Source organism: Hemiscyllium ocellatum, chromosome 1, assembly GCF_020745735.1.
Source record: "Hemiscyllium ocellatum isolate sHemOce1 chromosome 1, sHemOce1.pat.X.cur, whole genome shotgun sequence".
Lineage (NCBI taxonomy): Eukaryota > Metazoa > Chordata > Chondrichthyes > Orectolobiformes > Hemiscylliidae > Hemiscyllium > Hemiscyllium ocellatum.
Window position 1 is genome coordinate 138693768 of NC_083401.1, and position 24438 is coordinate 138718205.

The 24438-nt window shown below is 41.5% G+C and overlaps 1 protein-coding gene, 1 long non-coding RNA gene and 1 other non-coding gene across 6 annotated transcripts in view; 2 read left to right on the plus strand and 1 right to left on the minus strand.

The window, feature by feature from the left end:
* LOC132816614 (uncharacterized) overlaps nt 1-24438 on the plus strand; it is an 87005-nt gene that overhangs the window by 52208 nt on the left and 10359 nt on the right. The window lies entirely within an intron of this gene.
* The window catches only part of LOC132816591 (synaptopodin-2-like), a 144802-nt gene that overhangs the window by 29041 nt on the left and 91323 nt on the right, over nt 1-24438 (minus strand). Inside the window, exons 3-5 of one of the 3 annotated variants that reach the window (XM_060826413.1) lie at nt 14316-15148; nt 11548-12600; nt 10418-10599 (exon numbers count right to left, since the gene is read on the minus strand). In XM_060826413.1, the coding sequence (XP_060682396.1) occupies nt 10418-10599; nt 11548-12600; nt 14316-15148 (2068 nt within the window). Of the gene's footprint in view, nt 1-10417; nt 12601-14315; nt 15149-24438 lie in introns of all 3 variants that reach the window. The other 2 variants (XM_060826403.1, XM_060826394.1) reach the window with 2 other exon arrangements.
* Nucleotides 9693-9753, plus strand: LOC132821087 (U7 small nuclear RNA). Its single transcript, XR_009645290.1, has one exon. It is a non-coding gene; the product is annotated as a U7 small nuclear RNA (small nuclear RNA).

Below are 24438 nucleotides of genomic sequence, written 5' to 3' on the forward strand. Positions count from 1 at the left end.
GTGAAACTGGATTTGTTACAAGTGAAAATTATTTTCTGTCACATTTATTTTTTATACATAAAATCATTTTTTACTCATTCTTAAATCTGCATGGTTTCCTGAATTGGCTAGAGCCAGCTTCAGAAGGCAGGTCGCCATGTTTGTTCAATTCTGCTCTTGAGATAAGTTCATACTCAATAGTTGAATTAAGGATTTGCTGCCACCAATTGGTAGTGCATGTGTACTAACCATGAGGGTGTAGAGTGCCACTGCAGATTACTAAATTCGGTTGATTATCTAGTTTAGTCAAAGAAAGATTTCTGACATTTTATATAAAGATTCTTACATATGTTGATATTTCCCATCTGCCCTTTGTCCTTCCCATGTAGTTTCAATGGATCAGGTTCATCAATAAAATTTCTCGAATTCTGTTGGACTATGGGCCAGTATTAAAGAGGTTGTATTTACAATGGGGTTAATGCTGGTTCTTGCTTTACTTTGAAAGTAAATGTTATGCTATTGGAAAGTACTCTCCTTGATATCCAAACTTGAATTCATAATATTCAAAACTGGAATCAATTCCAGACTCAAGGATGATTTCGAGCCAAGATTCTGGGCTAGGAATGATGAAGAAATGTCATTATACATTTTTATAAAAAAAGGATTTTTAAAAAAATATAATGTCAGATGTTTTTCTATTGCAAGCTATTTTAGACCTGAAAATGTGCAATGAAACAGGATTAATTAAATTAAAGTAAGGGAGCATTAAGACAACAATGTTGGTAACATTACAGGATTTAAAGGGGAAGTGTGGATCCAAGCTTGATGCCTTAAGTTCAAATAAAAGCAACTTTGAGTATCTGAAAACTGAGTTGGCTAAAGTGAACTGGGTATATAGGTTAAAAGGTAGGATATTAGGAAATAGTGAAATACATTTAAGGAGATATTTTATTACTCTTGCACAAAGATATATTCAACCATATTCCAATACTGAAAATATTAATGATAAGCCAGAAGCTAGAAACCAAGAAAGAATAGCCAAAAATAAATAAGGAGGGAGAAGTTAGAGTGTGATAGAGAGAAAGCTAGAAATACAAAAGCAAATAGTGAGAGGTTTCTACAAGTTATTATACAGGAAAACAGTGACTAAAGCGAACATCAATTACTTCGATGGTGAAACTTCAGAATTGATGATGGCAAGCAAGGAAATGTTGAAAAGCTATATTGTGTCGGTCTTTACTGGAGAAAACACAAAACAGATCCCAACAATATTTGAAAATCATGAAGTAAAAGGGAGAGAGGAACTTAAAATAATGATTGGCACTACGGAAAAGGTATTGCAAAACTGTTAGAACTTAAACACCTCAGGCATGGTGTCCATCCCAGGTTCTTAAAAAATAAAATGGCTGCTGAAAGGGGATGCCTTCATTATGAATTTCTACAATTCCCTAGATGCCGGAAAGGTCCCACTTGATTTACGTGTCACCAATGCAAACTCTCAGTTCAAAAAAAGGAAACAGACAGCAAAAATCTAAAGACTGTTAATCTAAAATTTGGCATAAAGAAAGTGCTATGAACTGTTACTAAGGAAAGAACAGCAAGTCACTTAGAAAATCATAATACAAGCTGGCAGAGTTAACATAGTTTTGTGGAAATAAAAATCATATGTGTCTAATTTGTTTTAATTGTTTGAGGAAGCAACAAGCAAGATGGATAAAGGGAAACCTGTAAATGTGATGTGCATGGAAAAGTCACTCAATATGATCCATGAAATGTTAAATAAGAACTAGGAGCAGGTGTAGTCAATTCAGCTCCTTGAGCCCGCTCCACCATTCAGTACAATCATGGCAGAAGTCATTTCCACCTCAACTCCACTTCTCGTAACTCTTCAACCCATTATTAATTAACAATCTGTCTATCCCCTCCTTATACTTACTCAACGTTCCACTATCTGCTACATTCTGGGGCAATGAATGCACAGATTCATGACCTTTGAAAAAAAACTTCCTCATCTCTGTTTTAAATTTGCCACTTCTTATTCGAAGACTATGACCTCTCATTCCAGATTACTGCAAAGGAGCAAACATCCAATCTATATCTACTCTGTCAATCCCCTTTAGCAACTTACATACCTCCGTCTTCTAAACACTAGCAAGTGTTGGCCTGAACTGCTCAGCCTCTCCTCATAACATAAATGTTTCATCTCTGGAACTAATCTAGTGAACCTTCTCTGAAATGGCTCCAATGTAACAATATCATTCATCAAGTAATGAGACCAGATGCTGTCTCATCACTGCCTTGCACATTTGCAACATCATTTCTCTATTTTTACATGCAGCAATAAATGTCAAAATTCTATTTGCCCAGTTTATCACCAGTTGTACCTGCATGCTGTCTTGCTGTGATTCATGCACAAGGAGACCAGATAATTTCTCACTAAAACATTCATGTTTGTCTTCATTTAGGCAATAAGTTTCCTTTTCATTTTTCCAATCAGAATCGATAACCTTCTATCCATATTTAATTACATCTGACAAATCTTGGCCAATTCACCTAATCTATTCATATTTATTTATAAATTTCTTACTTATTCATTGTTTGTTTCGCTTCTACCTATTTTTTAGTATCACCTGAACATTTGGCTATCAAATATTCTACCCCTGCATCCAAATCATCAATATAGATTGTAAATATTTGGGGCCTAAAGACCCTACTAATTGTCAATCAGAAAAAGATGAATTTATTGTGACTCTGCATACTGTTAGTTAACCAATCCTCTATCCAAGCGAATAAGTTAAACATAACATTATACGCTAACCTTTTGCATTGCACCTGATCGAATGCCTCTGAAAGTCCAGATATTCTGCATTTACAGTAGCACTATTATTCACTTTGGTTGACATATCTTTGAACCACTCTAGCAAAGTAGTCAAACACAGTTTTCTCTTCATAAAACCATACTGACTCTGATGGATTGTGTTTTGCCTTTTCAAATGTTGTGTTACTATTCCCTTAATAATGTATTGCAACAGTTGCTATTGACAGACATTAAACTGACTGGTCAATAGTTTCCTACTTCCTATTACCCTGTTTGTTTTTGGATATGGATGCTGTATCAGCATTTTACCATACCACTGGAACATTTCTATGATTTGGAGAATTTTGGAATATTATAATTAATGCAACTACTATTTATGTTGCTACCTTAGGATGCAGACCACCAGGCCCTGGCAATGTGTCCACCTTTAATCCCAATATTTTGCTCAGTACTTTTTTCCCAAGTCATAGTGATTGTTACGTTTTCTGTAACCTCTGCATTAAGTGATTCTACTGGGATGGTTTCAGTGTACTCCACCAGGAAAACTTAAGGAAAATAGTGTCTCTGTCATTTCTGTGTTTCTCATTATTAACTCCCCATTCACGTTCTCTAAGGGAACCACATTCACTTTCTTTTTTATATAGAAGTTTTGCTATTCATTTTCATATTTTGCAAACGTTTTCTTTCACGATTTACTATTGCCCTTTTCATTACTCTTTTAATAAATTTTGATGGTCTTTTAGAAGTTTCTCAATCTTCCAGGCTGCCACTGACCTTCACAATATGGTATGCTTTAGTTTTTGCCTTTGTTATCTTTTACTTTCTTGCTTAGCAATTGATGATTTTTGCCCCCTTCCAATATTTCTTCATCTCTTGAATATATTTTAGATAGTTGGAATTGAATATCTCCATACAGGTCTGCCACTATTTTACAACATTTCATGATGTAGGTGGAAACATATTAGCATCATTAGAGTCATAGAGATGTACAGCATGGAAGCAGACCCTTCGGTCCAACCCGTCCATGCAGACCAGATATACCAACCCAATCTAGTCCCACCTGCCAGCACCCGGCCCATATCCCTCCAAACCCTTCCTATTCTTGTGCCCATCCAAACACCTCTTATAAGGTGCAATTGTACAGCCTCCACCACTTCCTCTAGCAGCTCATTCCATACACGTACCACCCTTAGATCTCTTATATATCTTTCCCCTCTCACCCTAAATCTATGCCCTTTAGTTGTGGACTCCCCCACCCCAGGGAAAAGACTCTGTCTATTTACCCTATCCATGCCCCACATAATTTTATAAACCTCTATAAGGCCACCTCTCAGCTTCCGACACTCCAGGGAAAACAGCCCCAGCCTCTTAAGCGTCTTCCTCTAGCTCAAATCCTCCAACCCTGGCAACATCCTTGTAAATCTTTTCTGAACCCTTTCAAGTTTCACATCTTTCTGATAAGAAGGAAACCAGAATTGAATGCAATATTCCAACAGTGGCCTAACCAAAGTCCTGTACAGCTACAACATGACCTCCCAACTCTGACCAATAAAAGAAAGCATACCAAATGCCTTCTTCACTATCCTATCTACCTGTGACTCCACTTTCAAGGAGCTATGAACATGCACTCCAAGGTCTCTTTGTTCAGCAACACTCACTACAACCTTACCATTAAGTGTATAAGTCCTGCTAAGATTTGCTTTCCCAAAATGCAGCACCTCGCATTTATCTGGATTAAACTCCATCTGCCACTTCTCAGCCCACTGGCCCATCTGGTCAAGATCCTGTTGTAATCTGAGGTAACCCTCTTTGCTGTTCATTACACCTCCAATTTTGGTGTCATCTGCAAACTTACTAACTTTACCTCTTATGCTCGCATCCAAATCATTTATGTGAATGACAAAAAGTAGAGGACCCAGCACGATCCTTGTGTCACTCCACTGGCCACAGGCCGATGACTGGTTGACTAACAGGAAACAGAGTAGAGACAAATGGGTTATTTTAAAGTTAGCAAAGTATAAGCAATGCAGTGCCACGTAGATCAGTGCGAAAGCCTCAACTATTTATGATCTGTATTAATAATTTAGAGGAAGGGTCTAAATGTATGTAAGCTAAATTTACTGATGACACAAGAGAAATGGAAAACTAACTTGTCAAGAGGACATAAAGAACCTATAAATGGATTTAGGTAGGTTAAATGTTTGCCAGATGGTGTATAATGTGGGAACTTGTGAACATGTCCACTTTGGTAAGAAAAATAAGAAAGCAGTATGTTATTATAATTGGTGACAGACTCCAGAATCTGGAACTACAGAGAGATCTGGGTGTCCTTGCATATGAGTCACATTGGATTTGCATGCAGTTTAAGTAACTGATTGGGAGGATAAGTGGAATATTGATGTTTATTGCAAGGAAATGGAGTTTAGAAGTCAGAGAGTGTTGCTATAATTGTATGTGGCCTGAGTGAGACCACATCTGGAGACCTGTTTATGGTTTAAGTCTCCTTAGTTAAGAATAAATATAGTTGCATTAAAATCTGTTCAGAGTTGGTTCAACTGACTGATTCCTTGAATGAAAGGATTATTTTATGAGGAAAGTTAAGCTGGTTCAGCCCATACCATATTGAGAAGAATATGAGATTTTTTTATTAAAACACGTAAAATCCGGAGGAGACTTGGTAGGTGTTTGCTAAGACTAAGTTTCCCCTTGAGAGGACTATTCCATCTACAGGTGGTTCTTCTATAACACGAGGGTTGCATTCTTGTGCAACTCTACATTATAGAAAAATCATGCTTTAGAAACAGTGCATAAAATGTTGGTAATGTAATCGCATTTCAGCCAACATACGTTTTAAACGTTTGTGCTTTAGAAACAGCGTCAATTGCGTTACAGTGAATTCGTGTTAGCGAAACACACGTTATAATCATTTTGTATCTAAAAATATTTAGTTCATCAATTGATTGTGGGAAATGCCAAGGGTCAGTTTACGAGTGTTATGAGAGGAAAGACCTTCAGAAATGGCAATTAAACCATCAAGCAAAATATACAAATGGCTTTGAACAAATGTCAATGTGAAGACTGGTAACTACTTAACGTGAAATTTCCTTGTCAGATCTCTATCATTAATGTCGTGTTTTTTTCCCCTGCTCAATTTCTCATCAATTATATTCCTTCACAAAGTTATATGGGCATAGGGAGGAGATTTATGTTCCTATTGAAAGCAAAAGCTGTCAGGTACTGTCTGCACAGGCTATTTTGGTAAATTGTGGTAATTCCAATTTTTTGATGTTTTAAGTTTTAGTAATAACTGCATATCATATGAGTTGAATACTATTGAAGAAAACTGAGGGGTTAAAGTTCATTGGAGAAAAACAAGGATACAACTGGGACAAATCTTCTACTTTTCCTCCCTGCTTTAAGTTTATGTCCTGGAGTATCACTGGGAATACTCTTCAAAATATTACTTAATGATTAATGATTAGAAATACTCAATTGACAAATAGTGTAAAATTGGTGATAGTGAGTCAGCAAACAGTCTTACATAGCTTCTGGTTTTCATTAATTTAAAAGGAATTAATCAAAAGGGCTACAAAAGGGACTGCCAATCTTCCGACCCCAATTTTATACAATCACATACAGTCCAAATTACCCCGAGTGATTAATCGTTTTTAATTGAATTTTGTGGAAACAAGGCCATCGTATTCCAGTGCATAGGCTCACATTGTAAGTTACATTGCAAGTCACAGTTTACATTTAAAATGAAAATCCATGAAGTGTTTCCCCATTGGTAAACACATGAAACGTAAGTAAATGTAACATGATAACCTTTGAAATATTGAGATATTCAATATAATGTGTCCCGAGAGTGCCTCTAGTTTCAGAATAATCCTGGTATTATAGAGTTCATGTTACTCATTGGATGAATGTCACAGCAGCATGCAACACATCAAGACTGAATAGATGCTTCAGATCTGTTTAAGTATCACAATATTCTGTCTTATTTAACATGAATAGGCACAGGGCTATTCAGTGGAAGGAAACAGACATCAGATGGTTCCGAAGGAGCAAGATGCTGTAGATCAGAGTTGAATATGATGCTGGAAAAGCACAGCAGGTCAGGCAGTATCCAAGAAATAGGAGAATCGTGTTTTGGGCACAAGCTCGAAACCTTGATTCTCCTGCTCCTCGGATGCTGCCTGACCTGCTGTGCTTTTCCAGCACCACACTCCAGACATCAGATGGTTTAGAATATAACTCAAAACTAGACTCCAAGATGCAGAATTGAAAGCAAAAAGTAAAATATGAGGGAAATGAAATAAGAAAATGAAGTAGAATCACAAGAGATAGAAAATAGTCCATAAAGCTGTACTGAGTAAACTGAACAAATTGTTACAGGACAATTTATCTGAAAGCACTATCCTGATAAATCACTTCACAATTTATCATGTTCTATGTGTTTTTTTTAACAAGGCCTGGAAATTCTGATAATAAACCATACAACAAAATATACAAAAGGCAGCTGCACAAATGTAGATGTGAAGATTAGTAACTACTTAGAATGAAAATTCCTTTTCAGATCTCTGTCATTAATGTAGTAATTCCTTTCCTGCCCGATTTCTTGTCAATTATATTACTTCACAAAGGTATATGGGCTTGGGAAAGAGATTTATGATCCCATTGAAAGCAAAGCCATCAGGTTCTGTCAGCACATGCTATTTTGGTGTGTTCTGCTTTAACTGCAGCTGACAGTGCTTTCTAACTCAGTAAAGGCCAAGGACCAAACATGCAGCTTTTCTGGCCCTTATTCTGTCTGAAGAGCTGGGATAGGTAAGAAGATGCTGGAAGACAAATGAGCTCAGCTATTCTCCTTTTATAAAATGTACCATTTTAGAAAAAAGTGAGGGATATACTTCAATTTGTACACTTTAACATGTACACTTTAAATTGATATTTAATCTTATTAGCCCCGGATTTCAGGATAGGACAAACAAAAATAAAGGTTGTGCTTCACTGATATCATATTAATCAACCCAGATGTATGGATGAGTGTCTTTTGCCTTGATGCTTAGTAAATCAGCCTTTCAGCCTCAATAAAATATACTTCATACTGTTCTTAGCAGACAAAACCAGGTTGGTACTCAACAACAGGATAAAGGCAAATAACTGTTGCCGTACTGTGTTCTAATGTCATATCGATCATACTGCTTAATTCACTTAGAAAAATAATTAAAATAAAGCATTCAATGCATTATTTTCAAAAGCCAAAAGGAAAATTATTCTTGAAAAGTTTACATGAGAAAATCATGCAGATTTTTCTTTCATTCTGTCTGATATATTTCATACCAGGAAATCACAGTGAATGTAACTGCTGTGAAAGACTCTCCTGAATACTTAATAAGTAGCTGTTAAATAGTTGATCTAAAATCTTTTCAAATAATACAAGTATATAATGATCTATTTTGTTGGAAAATGTTAAGATGAGATGTGGTTAATTACTCTTCTTTTTGGGATTTGTTTTAGTCATTTTAAAATGGTTCCTTTTTTTTATTTCTCTACACACAGTTATCTGTTGTTAAAAGTCACTCAACACAATTTTTTGACTGACTTTGACAGGACCCAGCTGTCACCTACTATCATTATCTAGCTCTGCTGCCAATTCACTATTAGGGGAGCATGTTGTCAGACTGATAGGATGTGCTGCAGCAGGCAAAGGCTCTACCGGTTTACAATTCCTACTGCAGCTTCTACATCAGCCTTGGGTTTATTTATAAAATTCTGTTTAGAGATCATAATGTTGACCTGGCACTTGCTGCTATTGCATATTTGCTTCCTGTAACACTCTGTTCCTGCATAAAACCAAAGCATATTTCACATGGGGAAAGAATAGAATTGAAAGTAAATAAGTTTGTAAACTCAAAGCAGGGACTTTAATAGTACAGTGAAGAAGAATACAGCAAGTACATGACAGGAAGAAATTACAATGCGAAAATAAAGACAGCCAGAAGTTGCAGAGGCTATCAGTAACATCCAACGTCAAGAAAAGTTTGTGTAACTAATAAATTTGTACATTTTTTATGGAATCAAAGCCAAAATGTGTAATACCTTTCCTTGGCAGAAGGAAGGATAGAACAAAATTTGGGTTACTTTTTAGTTGAATGATGCTGTAACCTTTTGTTCAAAAGTTGCAATAGGCAGCAGAGGTGAAACAGCTAAAATACAACAAATACGATAGTAAAAACATATTAAAACCACAAAAATGTCTTAGAACAGAAAAAGCGAAGTGAATTACTTAAACTAGTAAAGACTTGCATTTATGTAGTGTCTTTCATAATCTCAGGGCATCGCAAAACACTTTACAGCCAACGAAGAACTTCTGAATTGCAGTCACTGTTGTAATCTAGAAAGCACAACAGCCATAATGCACACAGGAAGTTCCCACCAGCAGCAGTGGTAACGAATAAGTAATCTATTTTAGTGATGGGTATTGATGGATAAATATTAGCCAGGACATCTGTATAATTCCCCTGCTCTTCTACGAAATGGTATCAAGTGATATCTGAAATTGACTTCAGGTGGCAGATGAGGCCTTAGTTTGGTACTTCATTCAAAAAGGACACCTCCCACTATGCAGCACTGTCTTATTACTGCTCTTGCCTTACATCATCAGTGTAGGTTTTTGTGGCTTTTGAGGGATTTAAATCCACAATTTTCTGACTGTGAGGTAACAGTATTAACCACCTAACCACAACTGATGTGTGAAAGCACTGTTGACAGTGGTAAGACATACTTTATATGTTATCCTAATCTTCAGATTTATATTAGGCAGAACACGTTGAACCCTTACACACTGTGCATTTACTTGACAATAATTGCATCTGAAATTGGTTTTCTGGCTCTGATTTATATCCATTTTGGTATTTGTCTAGCAGGTTCCTGCTGATGCAGTGGGAGCCCCAACGTTTGAAGAGACAGAAGACAGAAGCCTTGTATTTATATCTCATCATCAAACAATGCCTTCTTTGCCAGATTCCTTTTTTCCCTAATGAACAAGGGAAACATGACTTGTACGTTCGACAACATATCGAAAGTAAAACGTTCCTGCATCAGAATTGATTCACATTTTCCATTGGATTGTAGTAAAACTACTTTAACTCCTATACAATCTTCTCTAGTTATCCTTTAGCTTGAGTTGGTGAGGACCTGAATATTTTCATTGTGTTAGCACAGATTTACCCAAGACCTATTGTGAGGAAACTTAATACAGTCATCAATCTCTTATGTCATATTTTTCGAGGCAATATACTTCTGGAATTATTAGTATTTTTCTGCCCACCTTCTCTCTTCTAAGTAACTTTTTATATAAAAAGAGGTGAGTAGAGTTGACTTATGCTCTATTTAAAAGAGAGGAAGTATGTTTAAATGGTTGATGGTTCAGACTCCCAAGACAGTAGGAATTTCAATAAAGATCTACTGGAGAGAGGTGTAGAAAATAGTGTACTTTTAAACTGCTAATAATTCCAGTTCTACATCATAGCAAAATTAAATATAAAGAGCACAAGCAAAAAATATTGCTGTCTTTCATTAATTACATTATTCCACAATGGTAGAGGGTTTCCACACCTGTGCTGTAACGCCCACTTTCTTTGCTGAAAACTTTGGTCTTGGTGCCATGGCAACCGACAAAGCACTTGATTCTTGCTTTGGATATGATGCATAACTTGGGGGTACAAAGACATTCTTTCCAGAAGAATAGATATGCTCCTCATCAGCAGAAGCTGTATTAGCTTGATTGAAAGATGGTCCTGTTGACACAGATGAGACACTCTTAGAAATAGGATATGTAGCATTAACTGGTTGAAGTGGGACAGGATCAGACTTTATAGACTGCTTAGAAAGTGATGAGCTTGTGGACAGAGGTGTCTTAGCATCAGGAGTGGATGAAAAAGTGAACAAAGATGAATTAAGCTGATATGGTTGATGCTTCATGACATCCAAAGCATTGAGAGGTTTTTTAGTGCCTTTAACTTTGGCACCTTTATTTGGCTTAGATGAAGATGCAGATTGTGCGTGTGCTTTCAAAATGCCAGGAGGATAAGATGGAGAATGAATAGGATTGTAAGCCAAAGGGGGAGGTGCTCTTATATTAGATGAATACTTCCAAGATGCTGGCATGGAAGGGGTGGGGGATGATGACCGTGCTTGTCTGGCTTTGACTGTTGATGAATCTACTACGTATTTCTCCATGCGAGATTGTCTCCTTGCAAATAACTGTGCTCCTTTACCTTTCAAAGCTGGCATCTCATAGGCTGGACCCATACCTCCAGCAGGTGCAGAATTTGCTATGGGAGTTGTGGGTGGCATTTTTGAAGGATATGAATGTGTTGATGTTACTGATTGGGGTCCAGTTGAAGATACAAACTGGTTGGCAGAACCTTGGGACTGGTACCATGTATTAACAGGTTGAACTGAATGCAATTTTACAGACATCTGCTTAGCGCTCTTAGAAGAATGGACTGGAGCTTGAGCACTTGTGACTCCTGGAGGTGATAACGGAGGTAATGTTGGGTTTGGCCCAGTAGGAGGGCTCTTAACAAATGGCTTTGGTGCAACTGGAGGTGGTTTCTTCTGCTTTACTGCTGGTGTCTGTAAAAAATTTGATGCTTCTGCACCTAAACTAAGATAATCTTCTTCAGGTCCTGACTCAAAACCTCCACCAGGCTGATCTACTCCTCTACGTCGGTCTGTCTTACCTTTGACCATTGACAGGAGTTCTGGATTTGGAGCTACCTTAGGACGGTCAACAAATGTAAACATGGGTTTTGTAGTGTTCCGTTTTCTTGCATCTTGTAAAATGCCAGTTTTTATTGCTGGTACACAGATTCTCTCATCTCTGGAGGCTATCTGCTCTCCTGCAATTCCCATAGGTGACCATTTGGCTGGTTGAGCCACGGATGCCAAAGGAGGAGATGCAATGCGATGGATATTGTCAGGTGGTGGACTAATGGAAGAATAGGGTGGGGGGGGAGGCACATTTGACAAGGAATTCGCCACATTTCTTGTAGGAGAGAAGGGAGCTGCAGCTCGATTTTGCACACCAGGAAATGGTATCGCTGTTCTGTTCATTGCACCTGCTCTATTGGTTTCAGCAGACTTTGAGTTCTGGATCACCATTTCAGATCTCGCTTTCCCTCCTCGTACATTTTCAGTTCCATGCAACTTACTTACATCAATATAATTTTCAGTGGCGTGATTTTGTATTGTGTTTGATGAATCATATAAACTGCTTTTTGTTGTTTGGTAAAGATTTTCAGTCTCTACAGTGTGAGTGGAGGCAGCTTCATTCGCTCCTGTTCTCCTCATTTCCTCTTGCTCAGCTGTGAATTGATCAATCCTTTGCTTCCTCTTGGCAAACAACAACGCACCTTTGCCCTTGCTCTCTGGTAATCTCTGCATTTCGTCCTCTGTCTTCTCTTTCTTTTCAACTTCCACTAAACCTGTGTCCCAGTCAAACGTCACAACCTGAGCTGAGTTGACATCAGCACAAAAGTCCTCGTCAAGATCTGAGTCGCTGGTTGGTACCAGAGCGAATTCTATGGAGTCTTCTTGATCGTCGTCAGGATCAAACTCCCCAGTGCCGTAGCTGACTAAAGTATACTTTTTTGCCCTCTGGCGACGCTTCTTAAACATTAACGCCCCCTTGGAGCTGGGGGTAGGAGTTGCTGTCAGGAGCAAGGCAATGCTTTTACACTTTGACTTGGCTTCTTTAACCTGTTTTTCTGACAGACTTTCACTCCGTCGAATTTCTGTAGGGAGCACATCAAACTCAAGATTTTAAAAAATGCACACAATCTGTCAATAGATCTTTTATTCAATATCATTACTGAAAACTTAAAATTGTAAGTGAAACAGACAATTTCTAGATAATAATCTACTTACTTAAGATAAATTCATAAGAATATGTTTGAGTAAACTCATCAACATGAATAGTTCTTCCCCTGAATTGAAACTAGTGTTTTCAAATTATACTACAGCATTATAAAAATGCGCATACTTTTAAAGATTTTACAGAAATACAATAAAAATATGAGCTATAAATTTTTACAAATGTAAGTACTTTATACACATATACATATTTGAACTTTTTTCCTATTGTGGGTGTAATAATGTTTGAAAAGGAATAAGCATTTAAAACTGTCAATAGATTTAAATTGTATGAATTTATATAAATGTTTTTAAATCTGTATTTTTAAACTTTAAAAATCATACAACACCAGGTTATAGTCCAACAGATTTATTTGGAAGCATTAGCTTTCGGAGCGCTGGACCTTCATTTAAACATTATGGCCTGCATAAAAGTATTTACTTTTAAAGCACAAACAATAGATAACTACTTATATAGGAGTGACTTTACAGAGTTAATTATATAAATAACCACAATTGATTCAAACATATTGATATTAGTTATAAATTGTATAAGCTACCATGATATAGTAGAATCATATAATTAATTTTTTCCATTTGTATTCAAAGGAAACACTTATATAGGAAGCACTTGCTTTTAAAATTATCCACAATAAAATATTTGAATTTAGCATTTAGTAGTCATACTTGATATAACTCAGTTCTAAAAGTACTTTCAACTGATATTGTACACTAGGGAAATTATAATATTTAGCAAGTATTGAAATTGGATGGCTTATGCTTTCACTTGCTGTGCTTGCATTCAAATAAAATGCATTAAATCTCTAAAATGATTCTGCTATTTCAGTAACCCACGTAATATTTAGATTCCTTGAATTTTTAAAGAGGAACCCCAGGTCAAGTTGCAAATAATTCCTGGTCATCAGCTTTAACTCTTTAACCATTGCACAGAAGCCTGAATAATTTACCAAGTCTTAATCAGAATTACTTCTAGGTCTCCAAAATTCTTAAACTCAAACATTCACAAGAAAAATGGAATAATTAATCACCAGATTCAAAACAATGTCAAACACATAATATACTTTGATTACCTATCCCATGTGCTTATTATCCAATGAGTTTTGGATGTTTTACTGAATGGCCAATAAAAAGTAAATTAATCGTTCAAATGTAAATTAATTCTTATATCATCTATGTACCCTTGCAGCAGGCAACACTGAAAACACAATTTAATAATCAGTTAACAGCATTCAATCCAAATTGATTACGGTAAAAAATCTTGATATGCTTACAGTATGAAAGGTTGACCACCCGAATACAAGACAGGCAAGGTTCTGAGTTCACTTTCTACTGGAGCAAAGATTTGCCATTTCAGGGGATCAGATAGCTCTCAGAATTACAACTGCTTGTGTCCGTCAAACTCAGTTCTGCAAGCATCATCAGTCTGCAACCTTTTAACTCGAATCTGTTGCTATTTAATGCTACAAGTAACACGTTAGTACGCTGTCTCCTTGGATCTGTTATATCCTTACCGACAAATAAAACTAACAGCATACCATTTCCTTTTGCGTAAATTAACAAGAACAGTTGTACTCACTGGCTTGCCTAGCTCGGTGTTTGTGTGTTCTTGTAGAATCCTTCCCAGAGCGTGTCCCTTCTGATCCGGGCTCTGTTCCCTCTGATGAAATCCCAACCAAGAAAGGAGGGTTGCTACGTGTTTTTGACTGTCCGTCTTCAGCCAACGAGTCAGCACATGCACTACCTACTTCAGACGTGGAGGCCTCCCTTCCACTGTGCTCTCTGTCCGAGGAATCCAAAGACAGCTCCACCCGAGACTGATATGAATCCGCTTCTGTTCCTTGCAGCTCACTTTCGACCAGCTTGACCTTTTTGTCACTCCTGTTCTGGTGTGATATAGTAGCCGAGGCAGTCTGGGTTGTAACATTTCCATTAGTTTCTGATGCTGCTGATTCAGTTTTCTGGATACTCTCATACAGTGTGGTTGGCTCTCTGGCTGCAGAAGGGATTTTTTCGGCCCCAATGACGGTAACAGCAGTTGTCTCTGGATCACCAAGCTTTCCTTGAGTCAGGGACAACTGGAGCTCCACCATGGCCGTATGTTGGGCACCTCTCTTCTCCTTCCATTTAGGGTCCTGCCGGGATTCTCCAGAAGGGGTACATTCTTTCAAAAGCAAGCTAGAGACATTCTGTCTCTGGTTTCCTTCTTTCTTGCCCGTAACATCTGTATCACTCTCAGTCTCCCCATAGTAAGCCTCATCCTGGGACTCAGAGATGTAAAGTTCAAAAGGAAGGCCATGCTTGCAAGATGTTTTACTGTCACTAACTTGCATCCTGCTTTCAACTGTTTCTTGTCTCTTTGTTCCTTCATAATCTTCATATTCTGGCTGATCAGCTTTCTCACTGATAGGCCTGAAAGGAATACAAATCAAAACCCAAAATAATTAGAACATAGAACATAAAACATTACAGTGCTGTACAGGCCCTTCGGCCCTCGATGTTGCGCCAACCTGTCACATCAATCTGAAATCCATCTAACCTACACTATTCCATGCACGTTCATAGGCTTGTCCGATGACGACTTAAATGTACTTAAAGTTGGCGAATCTACTACCGTTGCAGGCAAAGCATTCCATACCCTTACTACTCTCTGAGTAAAGAAACTACCTCTGACATCTGTCCTATATCTATCACATTAATTAGAGATTAATATTCTCAATGTCACTCAGGCATCTCAGTCTAGAATTCTTGCATTTATTTTACGATTGCCATCTGCTGCACCTAAGTTCCTATTTTCATAGATCCAATGGTGAAACTGTGGAGTTCACAATGTGGAATTAACCTGCAGGTATGCAATGTAATGGGGAATCAAACTAACACACTGCTGCTTGATCAATTAAAAGATTTCTGCAGGAAATAGAGCACAGGATCCAATTTCATAACTTACTGGCAATACACAGATCTAAATTTTTTTTAAGTAGGTATATTGCTGTTGGAGCAGGTATTAGAAGTAATGGTTGAGAGAACCCTGCCAGGGAAACACTGACAAGAGAAAGCAGGAGCCAAGGTTTTTAAAATAACTGCACTAAGTTCTGGGTGGAAGAAATGGAAAGTAGGAGAGATGTTCTCCAAACTGCCGGCTGTGTGATCACAAATTCAAAAGGTGGTGGGAGCAGATAGCCCTGAGATCAATGTCAGGAGTAAGCAGTGGATGCAGTATAACTAGAAGTTCAATGATCTGACATAAGTGGTCAAAGTCAGTGAATACATTTTCAAATGCCATATTGTTCTAACTAGCCTCAGATACTACTCAAATTAGCATATTCTCATTCTTATCACTCACTTACTTATTTTAAGATTAGACTCCCTACAGTGTGGAACCTTTGGCCCAACCAGTATACACCAACCATCTGAAGAGTAACCCATCCCCCCTCTGACTAATGCATCTTGCACCATGGGCAATTTAGCATGGCCAATTCACCTAACCTGCACAACTTGGGACTGTAGGAGGAAACCAGAGGAAACCCGCGCAGACATGGGGAGAATGTGCAAACTCCACACAGATGGTCGCCCGAGGCTTGAATTGGGCTTGGGTCCCTGGTGCTGTGAGGCAGCAGTGCTAACCACTGAGCCACCATGCCACTCAGTCAGGACTCAAAATAACTGGAAGGGGTCAAATGAATCTGCTTACAGTACCGGAACCCAGTGATCATTGTGGCCAAAAATGGGGCTATAAACTCTGGTGGTCTTAGAATCCTCATACCTAACCTTATTCTCATATAACGCTTTCCCTTCACCTCACACTCTCTTCTGACGTGCTGACGATTGAGTAATCATTCTTACTTTCTCCCAACCTCCCCTCACCATAATCCTCCCCTCTTCCAATTTTCTCTGCACATTCTCAAGAACTATAAAACTGGCCAGTTGGTGCAAGAACACTGGGAAGAGAAGGATGATCAAGACATAGGACTGTCACTCAATTATCAGATACTGATTTCTCCATAATGTGGTGAATGGATTAGATGGGGAATCTTCCCCTGAGATACCGGGCATGAGGAACCTTCAGCCAGGGGTCAAGGGGAGCTCAGGTGTCAGCCCGATGGAGGATGAAGGAGCATAATCGTTCTGCTGCAAAGGACTCAAATTAACACTTAAATAGGATAATCCAAAAATTGCAAATGTATTTTTTTATTCTCTTGTGGGAAGTGGCCAGCATCTGGTTTTTTTATTTCAAAAATATACTTTATTCATAAAATAATTTTTAGGTCTGTAAATTTATCAATCATCTATCCGTATATTCAGCTGAGGCATCAGCAGAGCCCAAATGACTACGTGGGCCCCCTGTTCTTCTTAGGCAGGCAGATGTTACATGGTGGTCTTTCCCCACCACGCCTTGGCGGCAGCTGCCCCAAGCTTCAGCGCGTCCCTCAATACGTAGTCCTGAACCTTGGAATGTGCCAGTCTGCAACACTCAGTCGGGGTCAACTCCTTCAGCTGGAAGATCAACAGGTTTCAGACCCCCCAGAGAGCGTCCGTCACTGAGTTGATGATCCTCCAGGCACAGTTGATGTTCGTCTCGGTGTGCGTCCCGGAGAACAGACCGTAGAGCACAGAGTCCTGCATCACGGTACTGCTAGGGACAAACCTCAACAAACACCACTGCATTCCTCTCCAGACTTCTTCTGCATAGGCACATTCCAGAAGGAGGTGTGTGACAGTCTTGTCCCCCCCACAGCCGCTTCGAGGGCAGCGTGCAGTGTGGCAGAGAGTCCGGGTGTGCATAAAGGATCTCACAGGCAGAGCCCTTCTCATCACCAGCCAAGCCATGTCTTGGTGCTTGTTGGAAAGTTCTAGTGATGAGGCATTCTGCCAAATGGCTTTGACAGTCTGCTCAGGGAACCACTCGATAGGATCCACCATCTCCTTTTCCCAAAGGGTCTTAAGCACACAACGTACTGACCACTTCCTGATGGACTTGTGGTCAAAGGTGTTTTTCTTCATAAACTTCTCCACGAGAGACAGGTGATACAGAATGGTCCAACTACTCGGAGCGTTCCACGGCAGCGAGGCCAGGCCCATCCTTCGCAACACTGGGGACAGGTAGAACCTCAATACGTAGAGACACTTGGCGTTTGTGTACCTGGGATCCACGCACAGCTTGATGTTGCCTCACACAAAGGTGGATATCAGGCTGAGGGTGGCATTGGGTGTATTTTTTCCCCCATTGCCCAGATCTTTATGCATCAAGTCCCTTTGGACCCGGTCCATCTTTGATCTCCATATAAACTGGAAGATGGCCCGGGTGACTGTAATGGCGCAGGTTCTGGGAATAGGCTAGACCTGTGCCACGTATAACAGCAATGACAGTGCCTCACACCTGATGACCAGGTTTTTTCCCATGATGGAGAGCAACCGTAGCTTCCATCTGCCCAGTTTCTGCCTCACTGTCCTCCCAAGACTTGACGCACGCCCCAGCCCCCCGGACCAAAAACCCAGCACCCTCAGGTGGTCGGTCCTGATGGTGAAGGGGATCGAGGATTGGTCAGCCCAGTTCCCAAAGAGCATGGCCTCGTTCTTGCCTCGGTTTACCTTGGCCCCCAAGGCCCGTTCGAACTGGTCACATATGCACATGAGTCTGTGCACGGACAACAGATCCGAGCAGAAAATGGCAACGTCATCCATGTACAGGGAGGCCTTAACCTGCAGGCCCCTGCTACCAAGAATACTCACCCCTCTCAGGCTCGCATCCTTCCTGATGGACTCGGCAAACTGCTCTATGCAGCACACAAACAAGGCAGGAGAGAGAGGGCAGCCCTGCCTGACTCCAGATCTGACTGGGAAGCTATCTGATTCCCACCCGTTGATTGAGACTGCACTGACAATGTTGGTGTAGAGCAGTCGGATCCAATTGCAGATTCCCTCCCCAAAGCCCATTTTGGAGAGAACATCTCCCATATATGTATGTGATATCCTGTCAAAGGCTTTCTCCTGGTCCAGGCTGATCAGGCACGTGTCCAACCCTCTGTCCTGCACATAGGCCATCGTATCCCTGAGGAGTGCGAGACTCTCAGCGATCTTCCTGACCAGTACAGCACAGGTTTGGTCAGGGTAAATCACCAATCCCAGAGCAGACCTGACCCAGTTGGCGATTACTTTTGACAGAATTTTGTAATCCACATTCAACAGTGAAATTGGTCTCCAATGTTTGAGTTCCTCCCTCTCCCCCTTCCGCTTGTAGATGAGGGTGATGATGCCTTTCCTCATGGATTCATTCATGGTACCTGCCCGAAGCATACTGACATACACCTCCAGCAGGTCCTGGCCAATCAAGTCCCACAGAGCGGAATAGAGCTCGACCGGTAAGCCGTCGCTTTCGGGAGTTTTATTCTTTTCGAAGGACTCGAGGGCCTTGGTCAGCTCATCCAGAGATAATGGCTGGTCCAGCCTCTCCCGTGTTCTGTCGTCTAAGACCTCCGTGATAGAGGACAGGAATGACTGGGAGGCCGCACTGTCGGTCGGCTTCGCGTCATACAGACTGGCATAGAAGGATTTACTGATCCTCATGACGTCAGCCTGAGATGACGTTATCGAGCCATCTTCTTCCTTCAGGCTGCTGAGCACAGAGCTCTCTTTGTGAACCTTCTGGAAGAAGAAAAGTGAGCACGTCTCATCCTGCTCCACGGAGCGGACCCTGGACCGGAAGATTATTTGGAAGCCTCCGAGGCAAAGAATGAGGCTTGCTGGCCCTTCACCTCCTGGAGGTCCGCAGTGACATCGACCCCCATCGTCTGCAGCAGGTGCAGGTTCTGCATACTTTCCTGGAACTGGGACAGTTTTCCCCGCCTCTCTCTCGCCTCCTGAACACCTTTGAGGGTGAAGAACCTCTTGATGTTCCCTTTTACTGTTTCCCACCAGTCCGCTGGGGATTCAAAGAGGGGCTTCACGGTTCTCCAACCTGCGTAGTCCCTCTTGAGCGCCTCAATGTTTCCCGGGGTCAACAGCTTTGTGTTCAGCTTTCACGTTCCCTTACCAGCCCGCTGCTTGTCCTGTAGGTGACAGTCGGCCAGCAGGAGGCAGCGATCAGAGAAGAATACCGGCTTGACGTCGGTGGATCTGACCGAGAGCGTTCGGGACACAAACAGGTAATCTATCCTTGAGCGGATAGACCCGTCTGCCTGTGACCAGGTGTATCTACGCTGTGCTCCATCTGCAGGAGTGCTGAAGACATCGTGCAGCTTGGCATCTTTTACAGTGTCCATCAGGGCTGTGGACGTGGCATCCAGTTTACTGACCCCCCACCGGATCGTCCATCGGCATCAATGATGGTCTCCGGCCAGAATGACTGGCCTGGACGTAGCCAGCAACAGTGGAAGCTGCTGCAGGACGGCCAACCGTTCACTCTTACCCACTGGGGCGTACACATTAATCAGTCTCAGGGGAACATTCCTGTACATGTTGTCGGTGACGAGGAGGCGCCCGCCCACTACCTCCTTAAACTTGGAGATGGCGAAGTTGCCTCCTCTCAACAGGATACCCAGTCCAGAGGTGCAGCTATCGTTGCCCCCCCCGACCAAACTGACGGCCCATGGGCCCACAAGCTTAACCATCTCCTGTAGCTGCTGAGGTGCGGTACCCCACACTCCTGCAGAAACAGGACGTCGACTTTAACGTTAGCCAGGCAGACTATCGTAGAAACACATCGCGTAGCTGATTTGACACTACGCACATTGATGCTGGCAATTTTTAACCCAATTTTAACAGTTTACAAGGTTACCAGTGTCCATTTGCTGCTGGTCTTGCCTCTCTAGGGTAGCTCTCTGCATCCCCGTGGTGACGGCAAACTGCTGGACCTTCCCAGGGCTGAGGTAGCTGTCCGGCTCCACGTTGGAGCCATTTCCCCGCTCTGGTGTCTTCGTGTCGGGCCCAGGGTCCGCACCGTCCAGTTCTTCTTTGTTCCCTCCTCTTCCATTTCCTCCATCTGCCTTGAAGGAGCTTGGATCGGCCGCTGTACCTCCCCACTGTCTGCCGTCTGCTCCGCTACAGCCTGCCCTTCCTTCTGGGTGCCTCCAGACATCATTCCTGTGCTGGTTTGTGGTACCTTGCTGGTCTTAGGCGGTCCACAGCTCGGGTTGTCACTCCAGCCATCTGTGCATAGGTGGCGGCCCCTCGTCTTGGGCAGGCCTTGTACATGTGGCCCACCTCTCCGCACAGATTACAGTTCTTGGCCTGTTTACATTCCTTGGTCGGGTTGCCTTCCTGCTTGCAGTTTCGGCAGACGGTCACCTTACAATCCGCCGCCATGTGGCCTGACCTCCCGCAGGTTCGGCACACTTTCAGCTGCCCTGCGTATATCAGGTAACCTCTGCTCCCTCCGATGGCAAAGCTGGAGAGTGGGTGGAGGATGTTCCGACTGGCATCGACCCTCAGGGTTACCCTGACCTGCCGCTTGCTGGTCCAGATCTCGAAAGGATCAACTACATCGGTGCTTTCTCCCTCAACCTGGACGTATCTTCTCAGGAAGGTCAGGACATCCGCTGCTGGGACATGAGGGTTGTACATCTGGATTGTAACAACCCGACTCCTCTGCACAGGAAGCACACACAACGGGACCGCCGACAAGATGGAGAACAGAGGTTCTTCTTCCTTCTCCATGGAGACCTTCAGGAGCTGCTTGCAATTCTTCACGCTCCTGAAGGTCATGTCGAATTAGCCTGCCCCTGGGAAACCCTACAGGCAGTACACGTCCGCTGCTTCGAAACCACAGCACTGCAGTAAAATCTTCTTGACAAACACCATCCGATCGACCGGTGTGCGCTCCCCCACCTTCTTCACAGTCACCCGATCCCTAGTTACCCTTGAGAAACTGGTGGTGAGCTTCCTTCTTGTCCTGCTGCAGTTTCGTGCTGTAAGTAGACCCACATTACTGTTATAGAGCGGGAGGGAATATGCGCAACAAAATGCCTAGTGCATTGGCTACCCTCCCAAAAGGCTGTGATCAATGCCAGACAATAAAAGTGCAGAGTTACATCCATTCCAGCAGGGAAGTGATGATGAACTCCATTTACGCTCCTGTAGATCCAATCATTGTATAGCATCTGAAAGGCAATGTTGCAGCTTCTCTTGCAGCCTATAAGCAGCAACTACCCAATGTAGGAAGATACGATTTCAGGAAGAAATTCAGGGACGCCACATTTGTCCTTGCACTCCTTTACTGCTCCAGTGTCATTAGTGTTGTCTATCAGCCAGCTGTCTCAGTCTCCTGTCACACACCCAGATGCTACAGTTGATTGTTTTGATGCCAGAATTACTCCATATCAATAGATTTTTGCCACCTCCATTGCATCTTTGGAGTTAGCACTGCATAGAGACACCAGGGCAGGAAAGGGAACATGGAAAACAAATATTAAGGAATGCACAGGGACGTATTGTTGAATTATATATGCAATATGGTATGATTTTATTTATAAACATCATTTAGAATATTGAATTTGTTGTTTTAATTATAATAACATGCCAAACAATTATTGTGATGGTCACTGTTTGATTTGAAACAGTGGTGAATGGGGTGTTTGAGTTTTAGACAATGGTGCTGAAATAGACCTAGAACAGAAAGAGCTTGTCTAAGTTCCAACCTCCCTTCCTCCCTCTCTATTTGCCTTCCTTCTCATGTTCTGTTTGCTCGGGTGTTCATTGGTTAGCTGGTGGCAAGACTACACAGCATGCAGCATGAACCTTAGTGATCTCTTTACTGAACAATGTGTGGTTCCTCCACAGCAGTCCACAGAAGGAAATATTGCTTTAGCATGCTGAGGGGCTGTTCTAACATTTAGGATGACAACACAGTTTTCATTTCATGCACATGTATAGTGCACCAGAGCTGTACCATTGGTTGATTATCCTTGTCGCCTGTTAGCCATCTTTTTGATTTGCAAAATGGCACAAATGCAGGCGGTGCATTTTTTTGTAGCAGAATTAAGGCATCATGAGTTATCTGTTGCAGGCTTTGACCTTCAGGATTTGCTGTCTATGGTCGAACACCAGCTGAATGTTGAAGATGTGGAATTTCTTTCCCTTCAGCACAGGACACAATCAGTAAATGGTACCCACTAAGTAACAGCTAACTGCCAATGGCATCCTGCATTATGGAGAAATCTACAGTCCTCCAAAAGCCACATGCTCATTCTCCCTGCATATACTGCTCACATTGGACTGAATCGTGTTTATTTGAGACTAACTACGAGGTGCGCCTGAAAGTGGGAGTTGTATCCACTTGGGTCAGGTTAGATTTTCTCACACAGTTACATTCTTCTCAGTTCATTGCATATGCACACGTGGGTAAAACCTCATGTTCTATAAGCAAATGAGCAGGAAGTCTGTCCCCTACCAGGACCTTCCAGGTTCCAACTTCCTAGCAATGTATTTAAGAGACACCCAGGCAGCATTTCACTTTTCCAGGCTCATCTTCCTCAACCACTGTAGAAATGGTTGTGGAGGTAGCAGCCTAATGGTCTTATCACTGGACTGCTAATTCTGAGGATCTGGGTTCGAATTCTGCTGTGGCAGATGTTGAAATTTGAATTCAATAATAATCTGGAAATAAGTGTCTTGTGATGACTGTGAATCCATTGTTGATTTTTTGGAAAAACCTATCTGGTTCTCTAATGTCTTTAAGGAAGGAAACTACCATCCTTACCTGGTCTAACCTACACATAACTCCAAACCCACAGCAATACCATTGACCTTTAACTGCCCTCTGGGGATGGGCAATAAATGCTGACCAAGCCAGTCATACCCTCATCCTACAAGTTAATATATTTAAAAAAAACTAAAATGTCAGGGATTGGGTAAAAGACAGTGCCACAGTAACACTTCCTTAGAAGTTCACCCTGAAGGTGTCAAGGAAGATCTTTTCCCTAGGAATGATAAAAGAGACCATCCTGACTAATAATGGCAGAGGTGGCTATGGAGGTCAGTGCCTGTGGATGACTCCCATACCCTACCCCTTGTTAGGGTACGTACCACTGACTACTCAATGCTTAATTTCCTTCATTGTAAGCTTGTCAATGCACTGCATTGTGATACACAAAATCGGGTGCCAGTGAACTCCACCAGAAGCCTCATGTGTAATCAATACCTGTCACATCTTTACAGTTACTTCTTTGTCCTTCTCCACCACAATGGTATTGCCTCTCATACATTTGCCAGAATTCACAGTTAAAACATTAAAGAATTACAACACTCAGCAGCTCATGCATCACTAGCTCACTCACCTTTTGTCATGCCTACTAAATGTGCACATCTGACAGCTTTTTAACACAGCTTTGAATGGGATAAGGACACGACCACAAAAGGTAGCTTCAGAATGAACATCTCACAGCTATGTCAAGCACACATTTCCATCTTTCAATTAGGACCCTATAACTCCATAAATCCCCATACCACATTCTTATGACCAATGAAGTACTTGGATGACCACAGCCCTGGGGATTAACACCAAGGCATGTACTGATACTCATGCCCCTTAATGTTTCTCTCCATCTGCTGGAGAAGATGTGCACAGAATTGGAATTTATTGGGCAGCAGGGATGAGGTTTGGGGCTGATGCAATGGCGCAGGGCAGTGAATGCCTGACGTTTGGTTTCACATCTATTTCCAGATGGTTAGGTACATGAGTCAGGGGTAAATGTAGGGGAATGGTTCTT